General features: G+C 36.9%; 1 protein-coding gene across 2 annotated transcripts in view; it reads right to left on the reverse strand.

Moving 5' to 3' along the window:
- Positions 1–2731: 2731 nt before the first annotated feature.
- tiam2b (TIAM Rac1 associated GEF 2b) overlaps positions 2732–20333 on the reverse strand; it is a 53411-nt gene continuing 35809 nt past the window's right edge. For both annotated transcript variants that reach the window (XM_082148446.1, XM_082148447.1), the window contains exons 13-26: positions 19145–19234; positions 18830–19045; positions 16812–16897; positions 12450–12623; positions 12252–12320; positions 12034–12159; positions 11655–11763; positions 11359–11538; positions 10477–10595; positions 10293–10401; positions 10131–10186; positions 9252–9342; positions 8879–8966; positions 2732–5340 (exon numbers count right to left, since the gene is read on the reverse strand). In XM_082148446.1, coding sequence (XP_082004572.1) covers positions 4797–5340; positions 8879–8966; positions 9252–9342; positions 10131–10186; positions 10293–10401; positions 10477–10595; positions 11359–11538; positions 11655–11763; positions 12034–12159; positions 12252–12320; positions 12450–12623; positions 16812–16897; positions 18830–19045; positions 19145–19234 — 2057 coding nt within the window. In that variant the 3' untranslated portion in view covers positions 2732–4796. The remainder of the gene's footprint in view (positions 5341–8878; positions 8967–9251; positions 9343–10130; positions 10187–10292; positions 10402–10476; positions 10596–11358; positions 11539–11654; positions 11764–12033; positions 12160–12251; positions 12321–12449; positions 12624–16811; positions 16898–18829; positions 19046–19144; positions 19235–20333) is intronic.

Genomic DNA, 20333 nt, shown 5'->3' on the forward strand with positions numbered 1-20333 from the left:
GTAAGGTATTATATTGAACAGATACATTGCCCTATGTAGTTCTTCATTGTAAACATTATCTAGTGTGAAGGGTCATTTCATTTTGGTTGTTGTAAAGCTGTGCTTGAATTTATTTTCAAGGAAGTACTGTTTCTATTAATGGGTAAAGCTGCTGTAAAGTCAGCTTGAGGTCATTTCCATCTGAACTGGTTATATGTTATAAGTGCCTTGAAACGCGTAATTTCCACTGAAACAGAAAGACAGGGCGGGACATATTGAGCAGCTCCTCCCCTTTTTTTAAAATAGCCAATAGCATTTAGTTTATATCACAGCTTGGCCAGAAAAATAAGGATAAAAATACAAAAATAAGAATTCACTTTTAAGATGAAAGTTTGAAGACTTCCCATTGATTTACATTGATTAAATGTTCACCATTCAAAATCTAATCAAGGATGTCCTCACTTTTGTATTTGCATAGTGAATTGCAATTGGTCTTCTTTCTTGCATTTCTTCGCATAGTGACTCATGATTGGACTATTCTTTCTGGCATGTATTTAATTGTCTATACGCTTCTTTATTCTGCATTCATACTAAGAGAAATTATGTAACTAGAGGGTGCGAGAACATGCTGTTGTTGGTCAGATTATTGTCACTCTTTTTTTATTATATTGCTGTATATTTGAAGAGACAAAACAATTGAGTCCTTCACTTACAATAACCTTCTCCTTTTTCTTGCCTTCACATGACTACATTATCTCCCAGATGGATCACATGAGCTTCACTTACTTCACTGCTCATTTGCATAAAGTCAAACTTAACTCATTCATGGCACCGCAAATTAGCAATTCTTATTGAAAATGAATGACTTCCAGTCACTTTGTTGCTGCAAATTGCTGTCAAAAATGCAAAGACAACTGCATTTTATGTACACAAAACAAAAAACTAAAACCTAAGCTTACCTAAAACTTTAACACTGTTCTTTAGGCAAGCTCTTGTACAACTTCTCGGAATGCAAATGTTCTTTTTCCCATCCCTCTTTTCAATCTAAGAGACAAAGAAATGTGCTATCAAAAAGCCCACGTACACAATTAACATCGCCCACAAAAATCCTGAACAAAGGAAACTAGAGAAAAGGGCTCGTAATTATGACTCAGTTGAGCATGTTTTTTTGGGGGTTTTTTTCATGTCATTTCATTTCTCTCTCTCTCTCTCTTGTTTTTTTAAAACAAAGTGACTGAGAAAGAACTAATTCACAGAGCCGCTTTTCTCTTATGTCGATTGATAGAATCTCTAAACCTTTCTAAAAACATGGCAATGTTCACACCAAAGATGCCATTCAATAATGATATAGTTTTAAAAATATTTCTAAATATTAAAGAATAGCAGAGTCCACACCACAGCTAACGATAACGACACAGATATACAATATCGTTGGAATCACTTTCAGAGCATTTTTTGTTCCAGCTGATGAACGCTAAAAACTATGGAAGCTTGTTTCCGTCACAGAATAAAACATTTTAAAAGCTAATTGCGACTTTTTGTCTCTCAATTGCAACTTTATTTCTCAGTATTGCGAGATAGAAAGTCAGTATTGCGTGATATAAAGTCACAATTCTGACTCTTTTTTTGCAATTGCGACTTTATGGGCCCTATCATACACCCGGTGCAATGCGGCACCAGGCGCGACGCAAGTGTTTTTTGCTAGTTTCAGCCCGACGCAGTTATCATTTTCACATCCTGCGCCACGTTGTTTAAATAGCAGATGCATTTGCGCCCATCTGTGTGCCCATGGGCGTGCTGGTCTGAAAACGAGGTGTGTTCAGGCGCATTGTTGGCGCGTTGTTATTTTGAGGCAACTGAAATAGACTGACTTTAGACCAGGTTTCAGTTAGTCAATAGCGCAATGTAATAAAGTAATATGCGCCTATAGGCGGGTCCAGAACGTGCGTACACTCTGCTTATTAAACACACAGCAACTGGCATTTAAAGGGAATGGGAGATGAGACTCTGATTGGTTTATTGCACGTAAAGCCCAAAACACACCTATTACTCATCAAGAGAATAGGGACAACCCTTTTAGACCATGCGCCGGGAGCACCGACCATTTTTCCTGTCGTTAAACTAGCAAAAGTGGATTCAGACACGCCCTAAGTGCACTTGCACTGTGCGCTTTAGACCATGCGCTTAGATCCTTAAAATAGGGCCCCTATATCACGCAATTCTGACTTCAAAAACAGACTTTTTTCTTACTTTGTAACACGATTCTGAGAAAAAGAAGAGAAAATTTTGAGAAAAAAAGTCAGAATTTCTAGTTTATTTCTTGCAATTGCGACTTTATATCACACAAATCTGAGATAAAAAGTCAGAATTGGGAGATAAAAAGTCGCAATTACCTTTTCTTTTTTTCATTCTGTGGCAGAAACAATCTTCTGTAAAAAATATTGACAGCCAATCAGAATCCATCCTGCTTTAACAAGCTCGAGCATTTAAAGCGACAAATGATTAAACTGCATGGCGCTTTGAATAAACCGAACATTATCATCTGCCAATGTGGGCGTTATAGTAATCATTAAAGTTATCTTTATAGCTCGTTCTAGGTGTTAAGCATAATCTGATTGGCTGTGATTGTGTTGTGTCAGCGTTTTTGCTTTTAGTTTGGACAGTAAAAGCAGCGGTCGCTGTAATCTTGTTGCATTGCTGCTGCTTTTTTTAATTTTTATGTAGGATATCAAGACTAGCAAGACCTTCATGCTATCAGGAAATATTATAGAACACCGTCTTTATTAAATATTAAAACAAAATCATTTTCACAAGGTTTGTTTAGTTAAGTCATATATTTTTACAAATAAATTACAATGGCCAAAACTGACAACAGAGTATATCAACATTTATATCTTAACAGTAATAACAGTATTTTCAAGCTTAATTAAACAACAAAGAAAACTTAAGTTTTTAACTTAAGGAATGTAAAACATGCCTTTTAATAATAGTAATAAAAAAATCACACATTACAAATGTGCAAACAAAATGTCTGTAAGAAACATGTACAAGTATAATTTAGAAAAAAAACATTTCATATTCAGACTTCGGGTTTAAAAAACTTGCCCAGCCATTTCAGTACTGAGCTGAGAAAAGCCTTTGTCGAAAAAGCAATACGTGTAAAGCTACAGTATTTACATACAGTGAAACAGTCTTTGCTCGTGTATTAATAATACATGTGTCAGCCCATATGGAACGCTCTGGCCATCGAGATCCACTTCAGCTCCAACCCTGATGGAACTCTGATGGAACCTGTCTGTAGCTTTCTAGAGATCCTGAAGACCTCGATTAGCTTGTTCAGGTGAGTTTGATCGGGGTTGGAGCGAAACTCTGCAGGAAAATGGACCTCGAGGGCCAGAGTGCCTTGAGTTTAATGCAGGATTATCAGGATGTTCATTCACATAGTGGCTCTGTTCCAAACCCCAGTGAGCTGACTAACCAGATGAAACCTCATAAGTGACTGATTTGGGACAGAAACCTTTCTATTTGAAGGGCCCCCATGTACGCCAACAGGTTTCTCTGGTACATCTGCTGTAAAGACAAAGTTTTGTTTTTAAAACTTTTTTTTTTTTATTCGCAAAAACTAGGAGTGTCCTGTAAAAGCTTGTGTCCGCAAGTGAATTATTTTTTATTTATTTAAAAAAATATTATAATTTGTAATTTATATGTAATTTCAACTTTTTATCTCAATTCTGACTTTTTTTCTCTCTCAATTTTATAAACTCACAATTCTGAGAAAGTCATAATTGCAAGAAATAAAAAAAAAGTCTAATTCCGTGGCAGAAACAAGCTTCCATAGTGTCCAGAGATTAAATAATTAAAATAAATATAATCAAAATAATATTCAGAACTCCGAATGTTTTAAGAGCTGAATGTTATTCAGCGATCCCACTCTTTTAAACCAATGAATTAATTCAATTTATTTATTTAATGACCTTTCCAGTCGTTCATGATTTAATGTTTTAGCATTTCATATTTTTATTTACTCACAATTTCTACTCGAAAAAAATATTTTAGAGCTTGGCGAATGTATATTCTTTATAAAAAAATGTCTTTTACAGGTCTAAAAATTATTTTTTTAATTATGTATCCTCATATATCCAGGTTTTCCAAGACTGTAAGATCCCTGGTTCTTAATTGTTGAGGGGATTAAATAATTTATGTTTTTGCAAGGCTGCATTTATTTGATCAAAAATACAGTAAAACATATATTATTACATCATTGCATAGTGCACGTATTATAATATTATTACAAATTAAAACAATTTATTTATTACAATTTTAATATAGTTTAAAATGTAATTTATTCCTGTGATGCAAGGTTGAATTTTCAGCATCTTTACTCCAGTCTAAGAGTTGATGCTTTGCCTTCACAGCAATAAATTTCATTTAAAAATATATGAATAAAAAAGTAATTTAAATTGTAATAATTACTGGATTTTTTACTATATTTTTGATCAAATAAATGCAAATTTGGTGAGCATAAGAGACTTCTTTCAAAAACATTACTTATCTTACTGTAAGTCTTCCAAACATTTTTGACCGGTAGTGTTGTTCTCAGTGTTAAATGTATATATATTCCTTGAAGGACACATGTGATGCTGCCTTAGAACTTGAGCAAAGCAAAGTACCTCAGGAGTCATGTGCCGTCTAAGTAGTCAGCTCACTAGATTTTGCAACAGAGCTACAGATATAAAACTGTCTGGGTAAGACCTGTTCATATCAAGGCATGATAATCACGTTTTAGTGCATTTTAATGTTCATAGCACCAACTTCCCCTATAGGCTGGGAATGGCAGCTTTTTGGATGCCCATGACCGTGTCATAAAAACAATCCTCATTCACGACCGATCCCAGGCTCTGCACGCTGTAGTCCCTGGCCAGCAGGGTGTTGAGGTCCAGCCCTGGAGAGTCCTCCAGCAGAGTCACCTGACTGCCCTGAAGGCTGCTGGAACTGCTCTTGCTCATTCCTTGCGGTTCTTCTACAAAGTTCAGTCTCTGGAGTTGAGCTTCCAAGGCGCTGGTCAGGGAGCACAGCGTGGAGCTCTTGCTCAGAGTAGCGTTCTCGCCTCGGCTCGGGATGGGGGGCTCAGAATGAGCGTATCCGTCAAGCAGTCGGCCCTCGTCCGGGTCTCGAGTCTTTGGCTGTGGCGGCAGCCTCTGCCAGGAGTTTGTTCTTAGTGCTCCTGGGTGGCTCCTCCTGGGGAAGGTGAAGTTAGAGTTTACATCTTTGAATCGGCGCTCAACCGGAGCCGTCCGCTTGGCGTTCTCTCTCAAGAGGGTGCGGATGGTCCTCACTGCACTGGCCTTGTTCTCCAGATTACTGCAAACAAACAAAACAAGACCAGAGAACATTTGAAATGTGCTTAAAGGGATATTTCACCGGTGGAAAGATGAGTGTGTATTTAAATTGGGTCATTTATGTAGTAGAAATGTGAAATTATTTTAGAAGTTGGTGCCTTCTAGACTGAGAAAAGCCAGAAAATGTATGGCTCATGTGGGTGAAAGACAACAACTCCCAGAATGCACTTGCTTCGCTGCCCTACGAGGCCACTCCCAAGCCACGCCTACTGGTTACAGAGGGCAGTATCGGAAGAAATTATACAACTAGGCTACTAGTTGACTCGAAACTGAAAAGACGCCATTTTATCGTGAGATCCCACCCCCTATGGGCGGGTTGAAAACATGCGGAACGAGCTCCTACTACTGACTGTAGTCTCTAGCCTCTGGCCAAAAAAGCCTCTGATGACGCAAAATGATGACACACAATACAGAAATCTCTCGTCTCAGGGGGACATGAGGGAGGGAAGCACGGTCATTCCAAAATGTTTCTACTGAGACAAAGCTTAATGCTAATCGGTGAAGTATCCCTTTAATGTATTTAACAATGCGCACTTGTAGTGTATTTCAAATCTTAAAAGTATATATTTTTATTAATTTAAAATTAATTAATTAATAATAATTGCAGATTATATAAATGAAATAAAAGGCCACTTAAGTGTCCTTTAAGAGAATAAACTTTCATGGCTATGTTTCTGAACACACTTATCTAAACTTTTAAAAAGGAGTTTAAAAGGCTTTAATAAACTTATGTCATCTTATGAGTGTTTAAATATTACATTTAAAGATGATTTATTTTAAGTGATACATACAAATGTGTAATTACAAATATATTTAATATACATTTTATTTAATTGCAATGATCATGCTATTAAGTGTCTGAAAACATTACATTGTTTGCACTTAAGTATGTTCTTTTAAAGAATATTATTCTCATAATTAGTACTCTTTTCTAAATGTATGCTAAAGTTGACCTCTTTTTCTTATGGGATTACAGTGATTTTAGTCAAGTCAAATCAAGTCACATTCATTTATATAGCGCTTTAACAATATATTCAGAGCAGCTTTACAGTTATAATAGGAAATTACAGTAATATGCGCATCACGTGTTTAGAGAAAAAATGCTGCTGTCTTCCCTTTTGCCAAATAGGTCGGAAAACTTCAACACCCATAATGCACCCGGCATGTTGCCGTCCAAGGCCACTTCAACCAGTCTGTAATGTATCTGTTATCGAATACCCCCTTGCTTTAGAAGAAAATACTTAGCAAACTTTTAGTCATAATGTGGTCGACTTGTATTGTTCCCGGTTGCAAGAACTCAAAGAGTAAACGTTTAGCGGGAGTGAGTTATAATCCAGTGAAGGATCCAGCGCATTGTAGGCTGCGGCTAAAGACTGCAAAGATTCGTAAACCTGAAAAAACGTTGTATTTGTGGTCAACATTTCAAAATGAGCATGAAAAGACAGTGCTTTAGGCCAAACGGAGGGGAAAAAACTGAAAGAAACAGCCGCTCTGTCAGTTCCTCCCAAACCCCCAAAGCAAAACACCGTCGCGTACAGGTAAGAAAGCTGTTGCTATAGTGTTCCACTTTTACTATAACACTGTTTCAAGAGTAGACATAGTACAGTACAAATTTCAGAGATAAACCTACCCTTACAATAACTGTTCTGTTAATAACCCTCTGTCGATCCGACTGCCCGTGGGCGGGGATACAAAAATGCGGAAGTATAATCTGTAGTTTTCATTCACGAAAGCCCTGGAGCTGTCAAATAAACGTGAATTTCTCATCAATTCAGGTAACATGGAGAACGAGTAAACAATGTTTATCTACATATACCACCGACATTGTAACAATACAAAGCGGGTGGAAAATCGGCGAAGTTACACTTTAAAGGAACACTTCGACTTTTTGGGACTTTAGCTTATTCACCATATCCCCCAGAGTTAGATAAGTCCATACATACCTTTTTCATCTCCGTGCGTGCTGTAAGTCTGTTTGACGCACCCACCGCTAGCCTAGCTTAGCACAAAGACTGGATGTAAATGGCTACAGCTAGCATACTAATCCCAATAAGTGACAAAATAACGCCAACATTTTCCTATTTACATGTTGTGATTTGTATAGTCACAGTGTGTACAAATAACAAGGTCATATGAGACACAGCCATTTTTTAAACGTTTAAATACTGGGAACTATTTTCTCAGAAGGCGAAGCACTGCTACTTGGGCGGAGTAATTAGCGCAGCACCCGAGAAGCGCCGTGGTGAGGAGCAGAGAGTTCGCTCAGAGTTGGAGTAATAGAGTCAGCAATTACTAGATAGTAAATGCAAAGTTTACAATCATGGGTGTTCGCTGTATTGTAAAGAGCTGCGACAATTAACCAGGGAGACCAGGTAATACCATAATACCATGCGGCTGCGGTAACGTTAAGTGTTCCGTTATGTTTTTAGATGACTAGCCTACTGTTACAGTGCCATTAGCTAGATGTAATGTAACCTTAGTGACACTATTACATGAATAGGGTGCTCACTACTATTATAGTTGTTCCCGGGCTCCATGTATCCCCTGTAATGTTAGTATTGTGTTGTCACAAACGCGCTCTATCGCCCCAGTAACAAATAAGCGGCGCTAAAGGTAACTTTCAGGACTGTAGCCTTCAACTTGCTAATGAATTGGAGGGGGGATGGGCAGTTTCATTTTTGAGAAACAGTGACCTTGTTTGTGAAATAGTAGGCTACTCCCGTTCTGATTCTCCCCTCGACCTCAGTCTGTTCGGCATCTTGTCAATCAGCTTCCAAAGTTTGTAACTCCTCGTCTGTGTATTCTGGCTCAAAACGATATGGTTCTGGATCTTGGTTTGATACCAAATAAAAATCCTCTGAGAATTCCTTAAAGTCAGCCATGATCACGAATCACGTTCGCTACTAGCTAGTTAGTCACGTTGGTTTTGTTGACGGAACGGTGCTTCTCGGGTGCTGCGCTAATCACTCCGCCCAAGTAGCAGTGCTTCGCCTTCTGAGAAAATAGTTCCCAGTATTTAAACGTTTAAAAAATGGCTGTGTCTCATATGACCTTGTTATTTGTACACACTGTGACTATACAAATCACAACATGTAAATAGGAAAATGTTGGCATTATTTTGTCACTTATTGGGATTAGTATGCTAGCTGTAGCCATTTACATCCAGTCTTTGTGCTAAGCTAGGCTAGCGGTGGGTGCGTCAAACAGACTTACAGCACGCACGGAGATGAAAAAGGTATGTATGGACTTATCTAACTCTGGGGGATACGGAATAAGTTAAAGTCCCAAAAAGTCGAAGTGTTCCTTTAAGGGATGTTTAAATAGTAAAACTATTTAGTAAAACTGCCTTAAAGCAATAGTTGACCCCAAAATATAAGTTCTGATAATCAATGACGTTTTCAAGTGTTCATTTTCATTTTTGGGTAAATAAGTTTCTCTAGGTTGTATTCTATTTGAGTTTATTAGTATTATTTATTTATTTGACTTTCTATATCGGTTACCTGCTGCAGAGCTGGAAGAACATCTCTGGCCGTCCCTCCACTTCAGACTTGGTGTGAACAACCTCCCAAACACAAGGGTTCTCTGACCCTGAAAGAGGCAAGAGAAGGGAGTTTAAGCACGTTATGGATTGCATTTTACATTTTGGCAATGTTTGGGTCTATTAAAAGGGCTTGAGACTTTAATGATACACATTTTTTAAATGATGAGCTCTGATGTGATGTTTTTAAGAGGTTCTTGAAGTCCTCCTTTGAATACCATGTTTCTCCTGGTCTGTCTTGGATCTACATTCTGCCTCCTCTGTTTAATCCATGTCAAACTCATGTTCAACAGAGATATCTCTTAGTTTACACAGGAAGATCATGTTACACACACCTGCTGAATTTCCAGGTCGGATCTGAAGGGATGATACAGGAATGAGCCAGCGGAATTTAAAAGGATCCAGATCCCCGGGCCTTGAAGAAGTCTAGTAGGAAAAACATTCAAATGCCTGTTATATTAGCTGTCAGTATAATGCATACAAACATCATAAACACGGCTGTCAATTTAATGTTACTTTTGTACTTTTGTGAGATAGTAAAACTAACACTATTAATCATGACCTCGGACCCGCATGCAAATTCTGTGATTTAATCTTGAGGTTTCATCCTTTAGCCTGAATAAAACTAGTAACATATTTGTGTATACATTGAAAAATATAAAAACAAAACTTTTATTCAGCAAAGCTGAGAAGTTACAGTAAAGACATTTACATTACTACAAACAAAATCTATTCCAAATAAACGTTTTTGTTTTGAACTTTCAATACATCAAATAATTGTTTTGTTGTTTAACATTGATAAGAAATGTTTCTTGAGCAGCAAATCAGCATATTATAATGACTTCTGAAGGATCATGTGACTAAAGACTGGAGTAATGATGCTAAAAATTCATAAATTTTATTTTAAAATATATTAAATAGAAACTAGTTATTTTCAATTGTAATAATATTTCACAATATTACTATTTTACTGTATTTTTGATCAAATAAAATGAAGTCTTGGTGAGCATAAGAGACTTCTTAATGTTTTTGTCTATTCAATGCTACTGTACATCAATCTGCTCCAATAATGTTCTTAAATTGGGGAATTTCCCTCTGCAAAAATTTATGTATGTGAGTAATTAAATTAATTTAACATGTAAATAATCAACCAAGTTTTTTATCAATTGGCAGACCTAATAAAAATACACAATGTGCTACATTCCACAACTCACCATTCTTTTCTTTAGTTTGCTTTCCCGATACACCAAAATGAGCGCTTTCTTGAAGACTGGACGAATAAAAACACATTAGTGCACTGAGCTTTTAATAACACATATATTGCACACCATAAACCGCAACGGTTTTATAGTTCCAATGCATCCGGTCTGACTTACGGAAGAGGGTGAGTTCAGGGTCTTTTCTCATGCGGCCCAAAGAGGGAAGAGGGTTTTGCCAGAGTGCCGAGCTGTGAATGATGAACTCTCCCATGGAGATCTCGGTGACCTGAGACGCAGAACACATTGTCATATAATATGATCCTTTTTATTGATTTAAAAGTAATTCTAGAGTGGTACGCACCTCCTTCTCAGGGCCACTCTGCTCTGCCACTAGTTGGTCGAACACTGTGCCGTAGTCCTCATAGATCTTCTGCATCTCATTTATGTGACTGGCCACCTTTTCCATGGCCTTTAATGCCTCTGCACCAGAAAAAAACAAACACAGAAATTTGTTTATTTCAAACCAATAACTGACTCGACAGTTCATAACTGAATCAATAATGGATTAAACACTATAGGGCTTTTAACATTATGCTTAAACCCGGGATTCCATCATTCTAAATACCGCTTTTAACCCTGAGTAAAGCAACGTTTCACACTTCATTTCACACCAAACAGTTGATGAGCCCCATTGACTTCCATAGTATAGAAGTCAATAGCATATCAACTGTTTGGTTATGCATATTCTTCAAAATATCTTCTTTTGTGTTCAGTAGAAGAGAGAAATTCATACAGGTTTGGAACATCCTGTTGTGGGTGAGTAAATGATGACAGAATTGTAATTTTTGGGTGAACTATCCCTTCAAGAAGAGACCGTTTCATTCTCACCTTTATACATCCATTCAGTGTAAACTTGATAGTACAGTCAGCAATATACAATTTGAGGATGTGCTATGCTAGAGCCTTTATGATGTAAACAAGTCACATGCTGCATTCATCCAATCAATGACACTAACACCGCAAATATGCAAATAAGCATTTAGGAATGTACAGTGTGAAACGGCAACTAATGAATACCCAGGATTAACTATTAACCCTGGGTACATTGCGAACAATGTGAAACGTGAAGCAAGATAACCCAGGATTGAACCCAGTTCAAATGTGAAAAGCCCTAAATTGTGCCTGGGATGAAGTAAAAGAAAGAAAGTCACGTGAATATTGGGGGAACTATGTGTCCGCACACCTGTGAGGTGGTTGCGCTCGTCGCTCTCGGGGTCGGTGAGAGACACCAGCTCTCTCAGCAGCAGCGGGTACTTCAGGACCCTCTGCACGGGTTTGATAAGGTACGACTCCAAGGTGGACGAGTGCTGTTTGGTGGGGTTCCTCGCCTCCAGGAACTCTTTGAACGCCCGGTCTGTTTTTGCTGCCATCAGACAAATCAGAGAATGAAATAAACCAGGTGCTGCTTCTTTTGGCTCAAGATGGCAGTTAAAATATGCAATTAAGTCATGTCAGATGAGGCTTATGTTCATGTTTTACCTCTTTCGAGAACTTTCTGCACCTTAATGTGATTGGCACAGAAGCCGCTGTAAAGTTTAAAGTGATCTGCATAGTATAAGAAAGATCCGCCCAGGGAGAAGAGGAGTTTCTGGATGTGAGATTGAAAGAGAAAGACTCAAAATGTGCCTCAAACCGAAAAACACTTCATTTGTCAGATGTAAATCAAATTAAAGGTCTAATTCCTTCGTGGTGTCTGTACAGTAAGTGATAACCTTAGTATTATTTATACACTATTAATATTTTATTAATATTTTGAATTGGCATTTATTTTTGTGATTTAACTTTAGTGATCCAGAGTGAATATTTCTTGCATCAGTTAATCATAAAAATCTGGCTTGATGTCACCACTATATTTTACCTTAAGTTTCTCTGGCGTCTCCAGTGCTTGGTAGTCCGGTGAGGAAGTGGTCCTCTCCTCTAAGGTTTGTAGGAAAACCCTCTGGAAGTCCAGCATTTCGGGCAGGCTTCCGAACAGAGACTCCATCTACCAGAAAAGGACATGATTTGCAAAAATTTGCTAATTTCTGACGCTGTTTTAGTTTAGTATACAACATCATTTTACACCTCAAAACGTACCTCATCATGACTGAGGAATGTTTCTTTTTGTAATGGCTTCAGGTAGATCTCAAACAGAGATCCGAGGTCCTAAACAATGTGAGACGCACATGATACAGTATGACAATGTTAATATAGAACAATGCATTAAGCATTAATGAATGTCCCAGATGTAAACAATGAATACACATTTAAAGTCCCACAGCTGTGATTTTATACCTTGACATAAGATTTCTCCGTGTCCACCAGCTCTTGAATAACCATGCGCAGGCGGTCAGTGACGGACATGTGTCGGGGGGAGGATCTGGCAAGGGCATTTTCAGTGGAGTAAGGGTTCCTGTGAACAGATCCTTCAGGGAACGTCTGGTAGAGATGACACACCGTTTCTGGGTTCTACAAGGTAAATAAAAGCAGAAGAACATTTGTCTTTTAGTTCTCTGTGTTTTAATAGAGTGCTGCAGGGATGATGTGTTTTTGTAGGCCAACTCGGAAGTTCACATCACCCTGGTTCCCTTGACAAAAAGCCAATTAGATTTCTCCATTGGCTTTTCCATAAGCTCTGTGAACAACAAAAGAGATCTGGGGGCTCATCCGGGATATTCCCTAGAAACACGGGACCGAAAATCAGACGCCATCACAGGTAAGTCGTTTTTAATGTTTCTTGTGGTGTGACTTAAGACGACGCAGAATGTATACTGAAAAAATGGGAAAACAGATTGTCAGATTTACTCAAACATAGTATTTGAGCAGAGTTAGCATTTAGCATGCTAATATGTGCTGTTGCTCGCTAAATGTTTGTTAGTTCTTAAAATCACATTGATTATTTTATTACTTAATTTGGTCACTTCAAAATATCTTAATTAGTGATGCACCGATGTGAAAATTGTGGCCGATACCGATAACCGATATTAAAATTGCTGTTATGGCCGATACCGATATTTACCGATGTCGATATCTCTGTATAGAAAACAAATTTTAATGATTATCAAATAAAGAGCTATTTTCCAAAACACTTTTTTTTTTTTTTTTTTTTTTTTTTTTTTTTTACTTTAGAAATGACTGATATTGGGCACCTTTACCTGTGTGCAAAATATGTCACATACGACACACATGCATTATACTGCATTGCATATACAGTAATGTGTGCTGGTCAACTTGTCTAAAATTAAGAAACCCTTAGAAAACAGTAAAAAAAATAAAAATAAAAAAACAGGAACATTGTGTAAAATTAAGATGGGCTACTTTATTTATTATTCCAATATCCAAATATGATACTAAAAAATACCACAGGGAAAAGGGCTTCTATTTGTGACGTGCCGTCTTTGCGTTTGAACATTGCACATTTTAAACAGGACACTCATTAACTGAATAAATGTTAGCCAATACAAACATATTTATAGAAAATAGTTGACAATGAATAGACAGGAGTCCAATAATAGCATAACGAATCATTCTAAAAATAATAACAAGTAGCCTAGGCTATAAGACAATTCCGACATGGGCTGTGTTAACAGTAAAACGTCCGTCATTTAACGAATTTTAAAAACACGATGGATAATACAAAATACTTTCTGATATTTTGACCGAAAAAAAACAAGCAAGAACAAAATTTAAAAGCCCGTCAATTTTTCATTTTACAATTATCTTCTCTCTCTGTGTGTGCGCGCGTCCGTGTTTGTGAGAGAGAGAGCTCGCGCAGCACTGATACAACAGTAGCCTACTTTTTAATCCATAAGTAACGAACGCGCTAGTTTTCATACAAAATAAATATGTAACATAATTAGGTAGGCTACTTTAGTTATTATTAATACAATAACGTAACACATGAAGGCTACGTTTCTCAACACTGAGAATGAATCAATAAACGCCTGTTTCTCCACGCGCTTATCAGTAATCCACAAATCACACGTGCTGTCACTTTTGAGAAAAATCTAATTCGAACGGGTATGAAATATCAAGCAATATATTAAAATATCTACGAGTCAAAAAACGATCAGTCAAAAATGTGTCATGAAGAGGAAAAAAACATAAGTCGCACTGGACTGCGTTAACAATGTTACGGACGGGACAGTTGACGTGAGCGCTCTGAAAGCGCCAGTGACTGCTTTAAAACTTTCACAGAGACCTCAAACAGAAAGCACAAAAAGCCTGTCTTTAAATGTAATTTCGTTTTGTATTAATTGTATCTTAATTTTGATAAATGTTTCATCAACCAATGCCTGGATTGAATTAAATAAGAAGTATAGTAGAAAATATTTAATCAGGGAGTGGAGCGCGTCTCATAAATGAACCGAAATCTACCTGCCTCACAGACCGGAGACATATTTAGAAAGCTTGAAATGTCTATTTTTAAACAGAACAATTCAAAACGAAAGAAAACAGACTGTTCTCTGCTTATGTCATCTGTATGAAATGTGTATTTATCTCAGGCACATTCACTACTGCTAAGATCGAGTCAGCATGGTCAACTTCATCTTCAACTTCACACGTCAAATATCGGCCTGTTCACATCGGCCATATTTTGACATCGGAACGATACCGATGTGTAAAAAAATGACCATATCGGCCGATATATCGTGCACCACTAATCTTAATTCAATGATGTAAACGTTATCTGATTGATATGGAATCGAAGTACATTGTTATATCTTGTAAATCCATCTCTCTTTTTTTTGTGTAGTTCATGAGCCATGTAGATTACTTTTATGGTGATTTAATGTAATCTTTACAGCTACTCTGCCTCAGCCTCTATGCAATTTCATTGTATTAAAAAAGCAGACATATATTTATATTTAATAAATGCTAAACGGTGTGTTTTAAACTTTATACGCTGACTGAATCAAACTGTATTGGAATAAAAGGGATTTTAACACAGCCTGTGTCTGGGCCATCACCCAAATGAATGATGCTGAATGATGCTCTCACCCACATTCACTCACTCAATGCTGTATCAATAACCTGGTTCTTAATCAATACAATCCACCACTGCTGAGTAAAACAACCGAACCATTAGAAACAGGCTCCAGCAGTGCCCGAGGGCAAGAAATGTTGACTCAAAGCTTGACTCAAAAATGCAAACGCTCTCCTGAAGGCTTTATCTCCAGAGCGCATGTGGTGCACCTTCACCGCGCTGCATAAAAAACAGCATCACCGCTGAAAATTCAAGCCATTTGTCATCGTAATCTGTGCTGTCAGAGTGTAATAAAGTGCTGACAAACAGATGAATCCCTCTGGGCGGCTCTGCAGAGCTGCTCTCTGCACGTAAAGGATGGGGAAAAAAACATATTATAAAAAACCATATGAAATGTTCACTCTTTTCAAAACTCAATACAATCATACAGTGCACGATCATAATGAAGTGCAATGGAGAGATTTTTAAGGTCATAGATGAGTGTGTTTGTGAACGTTTCTCCTATTTTAACACACAATGCACAATTCATTAAGATCATTTCAAGGCCTACAGTAATTATAGACCACTAGAACACAACAACATGAGATAAAATGGCCCAGAGTCTTTGAGTGTCCAATAGGCAGAAACGCAAGTTATACAATCTATAAATTTAGTTATTTGTAGTTTTAATAAATATATTTTGTAACAATTATCTTTTGTAAATCTAATAATTATAAGATGTTATATAAAAAATTAAACAATATATATATTTTAGTTTATATTATATATTATAAATATATATATATTTCATAAAAATTGCAAACAAGCAAAGCCAAAACATTTTTTAATCATACACACTAAAATGGCAAATATTCCAGGAAAAATACATTTTGTCTTATATACAGTACTGCTCAAAAGTTTGGAAACAATACTATTTTAAATATTTTTTTAAAAGAAGTTTCTTATGCTCATCAAGCCTACATTTATTTGATCAAAAGTACAGAAAAAAAAACCTGTAATATTGTGAAATCTTATTACAGTTTTAAAAAATGGTTTTATATTTTAATATACTTTAAAATATCATTTATTTCTGTGATGCAAAGCTGAATTTTCAACATCATTACTCCAGTCTTCAGTGTCACATGATCATTCAGAAATCATACGAATATGCAGAAATTGCTGCCCCAAATGCATTCTACAAATGGCTTGCTTATAGTTGTGTGCACGCAATCATAACAACAAAAACAAAGAAAAAAGGCCTGAGAAATGATGTCACACGTGCTCACGTCACCCAGCAGCCCCACCAACATCTCCTTAAGGGTCTGATGAAGTGATAACAGCTGGAAGAGGACAGGAATTCCCTTCATCTTCATCTGCACTGTTCTGACTCACCGAACGACACATGAACACATGACACCGAACCAAAACACACTGTCCACTGTTGCTAAGCCTAGAAATGTCTCCAACAGTCCATTCCTAAGGTGTACATTTTAAACCTGCCAATGCAATTAAAGTCAAATAACATTGTTTGCAGATGCCAAGTGTGCAGTAAGAGCTGTGGAATTCTGTTGAGCACGGCCCTCTCTCCATCTGACCTCATTAACGCCCACCGTAATCCCGATCACACCAGCCAGTCTCTCAACACAAGCAGCTCACACACCTCCTAAATCTCTGACATTCCCTCGGCTTACCTTCCCGCCCCGCTCGGCCTTATCGTTCGCCTCCTCCAAAGCAGGCGCCACGGAGCCCTCAGGAAATTCCTGATCTTGAGGTGGATCTGAGGGAGAGAAAGAGGTGGAAAAGATGTTGAAAGAGTAGGCTGTTAACCCAAGTAAGACATGGTGGGTCACGGTGATAGAGAGTGAAATAAACACACTTAAGGATCATTAACTCTCTTGGGAGAGGCCGACCCATGAGAGCGTTTGACCTTTATTAGCTGCCATTGATCTGAACTCACTAAATCTGCACACAGGTCCACTTCAGCAGGACTCTTGTGTCGTATTCTACAAAGCTTGGCATCGCGTCAAATGGGAAAACCTAACATGTACTATGCTTACGGTTAGAATAATGTTACAAACCTCATCTACAGGAAACACCATCCTGCAGGGAATAACATCCTTGTTGTCTGTGAACGGCCCTGTGGTATAATAGTTTATGTCTGGGCATTTTGACAGCATCATGCTGTGAAACAAGCCGTCCGTCATTAGGTTCTCATCATAAAAACAGCGGGAGTCATTTCATTGTGTATAAAGAGCCAGGGGCCGTCCACAGTCTCAGACATCCACAAGCCCTGCAGGCAGTCTGGCGCTTTCAGATCGAAGGCTGGCCAAATTGATTTGAAATGCTATTTCCAAAAAAAAAAAAAAATTGAAATTAAATTAAATATAAATTAAATTAAATATGATTTTAAATTAAATAAAAAATATATTAAATTAAATTAAATATAAAATAAAAGGAAAGGAAATATAAAATAAAAGGAAATAATTTTAAATTAAATATAAAAAATACATATATTCATCATTTTTTTTAAAGGAAAAGGGCAGTAAATTAGGAAAAAGGGCACTACATTACGACCACTGATAGACCCCCACCCCCCATAAAAAAGGGTTTCTTCAGCAATAGCAGGGCACATGCGATTTAATGTGCAAAGATGTACAATAATTGGCACAACCATTCAAAAGTTTGGAGTCAGTAAGATTGTTTTCTTTTGAAGTTTTTAGTGATCAAAGAATCCAGATCTTTTTTTAAATCAAGGTTTCCACAAAAATGCAACTGTTGTCAATGTTGATAATAATAAGAAATGTTCTTTGAGCACTAAATCAATATTCTCGTGTAGCCAGAGCAGCTTTCATTGGTCAAGGACCGAGAGAGGCCGTCTGAATGACATGTGAAGCAACCAATCACAGTTAACGTCAATGTCCCAACAATAACAGACCGGTTATTGAATTGCTGGAAATATGATTGGAATCACTTCAATAAAGGAAAATACAGTTAAGTGCAACATGTGCAGCGCAAGTCTGTCATATAGGCTACATAAAATTATAATGAGAACATCATAATTGTGTGCTTGGGTCATGGTTGTTAATGGTGTGATTTTTGTTTTTGTAATCAGGCTCTCAAAAATTATATAAAAATTTGGATTTAGGTTTATCGGCCAATATATCAGTTATTGGCTTTCAAATATAAAGAATGATCAGTTATCAGTATCGGCCAAAATTTTCATATCGGTGCATCCCTAACATTTTGAAATATATTAAAAGAGAAAAAAGCTCAGTAACAGTTTAGTTTAGGGTCCAATTCTCAGTATTAACTAAGTGCTTATTAGCATGCATATTACTAGGATATTGACTGTTATTATTACTTATAAAGCACATCTTAATGCCTTATTCTGCAAGACCATATTCTACATCACTTAATCCTTCCCATTACCTAAACTTAACAACTATTAATAAGCAGTGATTTGGAGTTTATTGAGGCAAAAGTCGTAGTTAATAGTGAGAATTGGACCCTAATCTAAAGTATGACAAATTAAATTTGAATAATATTTCACAGCATTACTGTTTACTGTATTTTTTATCAAATAAATGCAGTCCTGGTGAGCATAAGAAGCTCCTTTCAGAGACCTTCTTTCCAAAAAAAAAATCTTTCCAAATCCAAACTTTTGAACGTTAGTGTTTACAGTGCATTATACAGACAGCTGCTGTCCTACCAGTGGTCCACTGCTCCAGGTGAAGAATGTGGCCCGGATCCGGTTCACTGGGGTCACAGTCTGGCCAAACAGAGCTCTGCTCATCTGAGCTGTTTTCTTCACGTCTGAGGACAAGATGGAGATCCTGTTGGCTGAAGAAGCTCTGCATGAGACCGAGGTCGAGAGAGGCCACACTCACGCCATTAAGAGTCAAGATCTCATCTCCTGCTCTCAGACCTGCAAAGACAAAACACATCATACAAATAAATCTCAGCATCATCAATCATTCAGAACATTTGACATTTTATCGAGGCGGATGAAATATTGAAATGTTACCTTCAATAAATGCCAGGCCTTCAGGATTCACCTCACTCACGTAGACATGACTTCTCCTGGCACCATCCACATGACCTGTGACCGCAAAACCTGCAGAGAAGTCAGATTTCATCTATTTATCTTTAACCAATCAGCACACTGGCAAATTTAAAGAAAGAATTCATAGAAAAATATACTTTTTTATCATCATTTACTCATGTATGTCACTTTGAACATAAAGGAGATGCCAAAGCTGAGTAATTTTTGCACTTAAAACTCATTTTGGCCTGCAATTGTTCAATTATGTTGTGTCAACATCAGCAGTTTTCATGTTTCTTGACATTGACATTAAACGTGCCCTTGTGAAAAAGAAGCATGCTTCTAAAAAGAGTACTTATTACGGAAAGAATATACTTTAAAAGAATATACTAAGGTGTGAACTGAATTTAATGTTTTTGGAATCTTAATAGTATGTTCAATGCAATTAAATTAAAATGTTAATTTATTTTAAATGCAATTATTTGAACTTAAAGAGTGCTTTTTTGACACAAGTAGGACTTTAAGTACATTTTATATGTAATTTCATAACAACCCTTTAACTCGATCTTTGAAAAGCATTTATGGTAGCTAAAATATACTTCAGTCAGTGGCATTTCTATTGAAACTTGCATGTCATGTATTTAAAAATATTGTGTAATGATGAAGTTGAAATGTAAAATATATACTTTAAATGTTATGTCAAATAACACAATATAGTTAAAATTATATACATGTGCTTTAGTATGTTAGTCAACACATCAAAATAAGTGTACTTATTTAAACCACAACAAAAGATCATTAAAACATAATGATTTAAATTATTTTATTAACCGCTACTTAAAAAAAAAAGAGTGTACTAAGATTGTACTTAAGTGTGTTAAGAAACAGTCATGAAAGTGTACTTACACTTATAAATTAATATTATATTATCCGCAAGTACAGTTTTTTTAAAGATATTCTTTTAACATTTGAAGTTCGCAACAAGTGCACAAACTAAGCTCACTTCTTAAAGGGGTGGTTCGGGATTTTTGACATCGGACCTCATTTTTAAGTCAGCCTGGTTATTCATCAGTGGAGAAATTTTTTTTTCACAATTATCCAGTCCTTATATTTGGATAGTTAGCCGATGCTAGGCTAGTGCGAGTCAATGGTATATGTTAGCCAGCCATTA

The sequence above is a fragment of the Leuciscus leuciscus genome, assembly GCF_965113295.1.
Source record: "Leuciscus leuciscus genome assembly, chromosome: 19".
Classification (NCBI taxonomy): domain Eukaryota; kingdom Metazoa; phylum Chordata; class Actinopteri; order Cypriniformes; family Leuciscidae; genus Leuciscus; species Leuciscus leuciscus.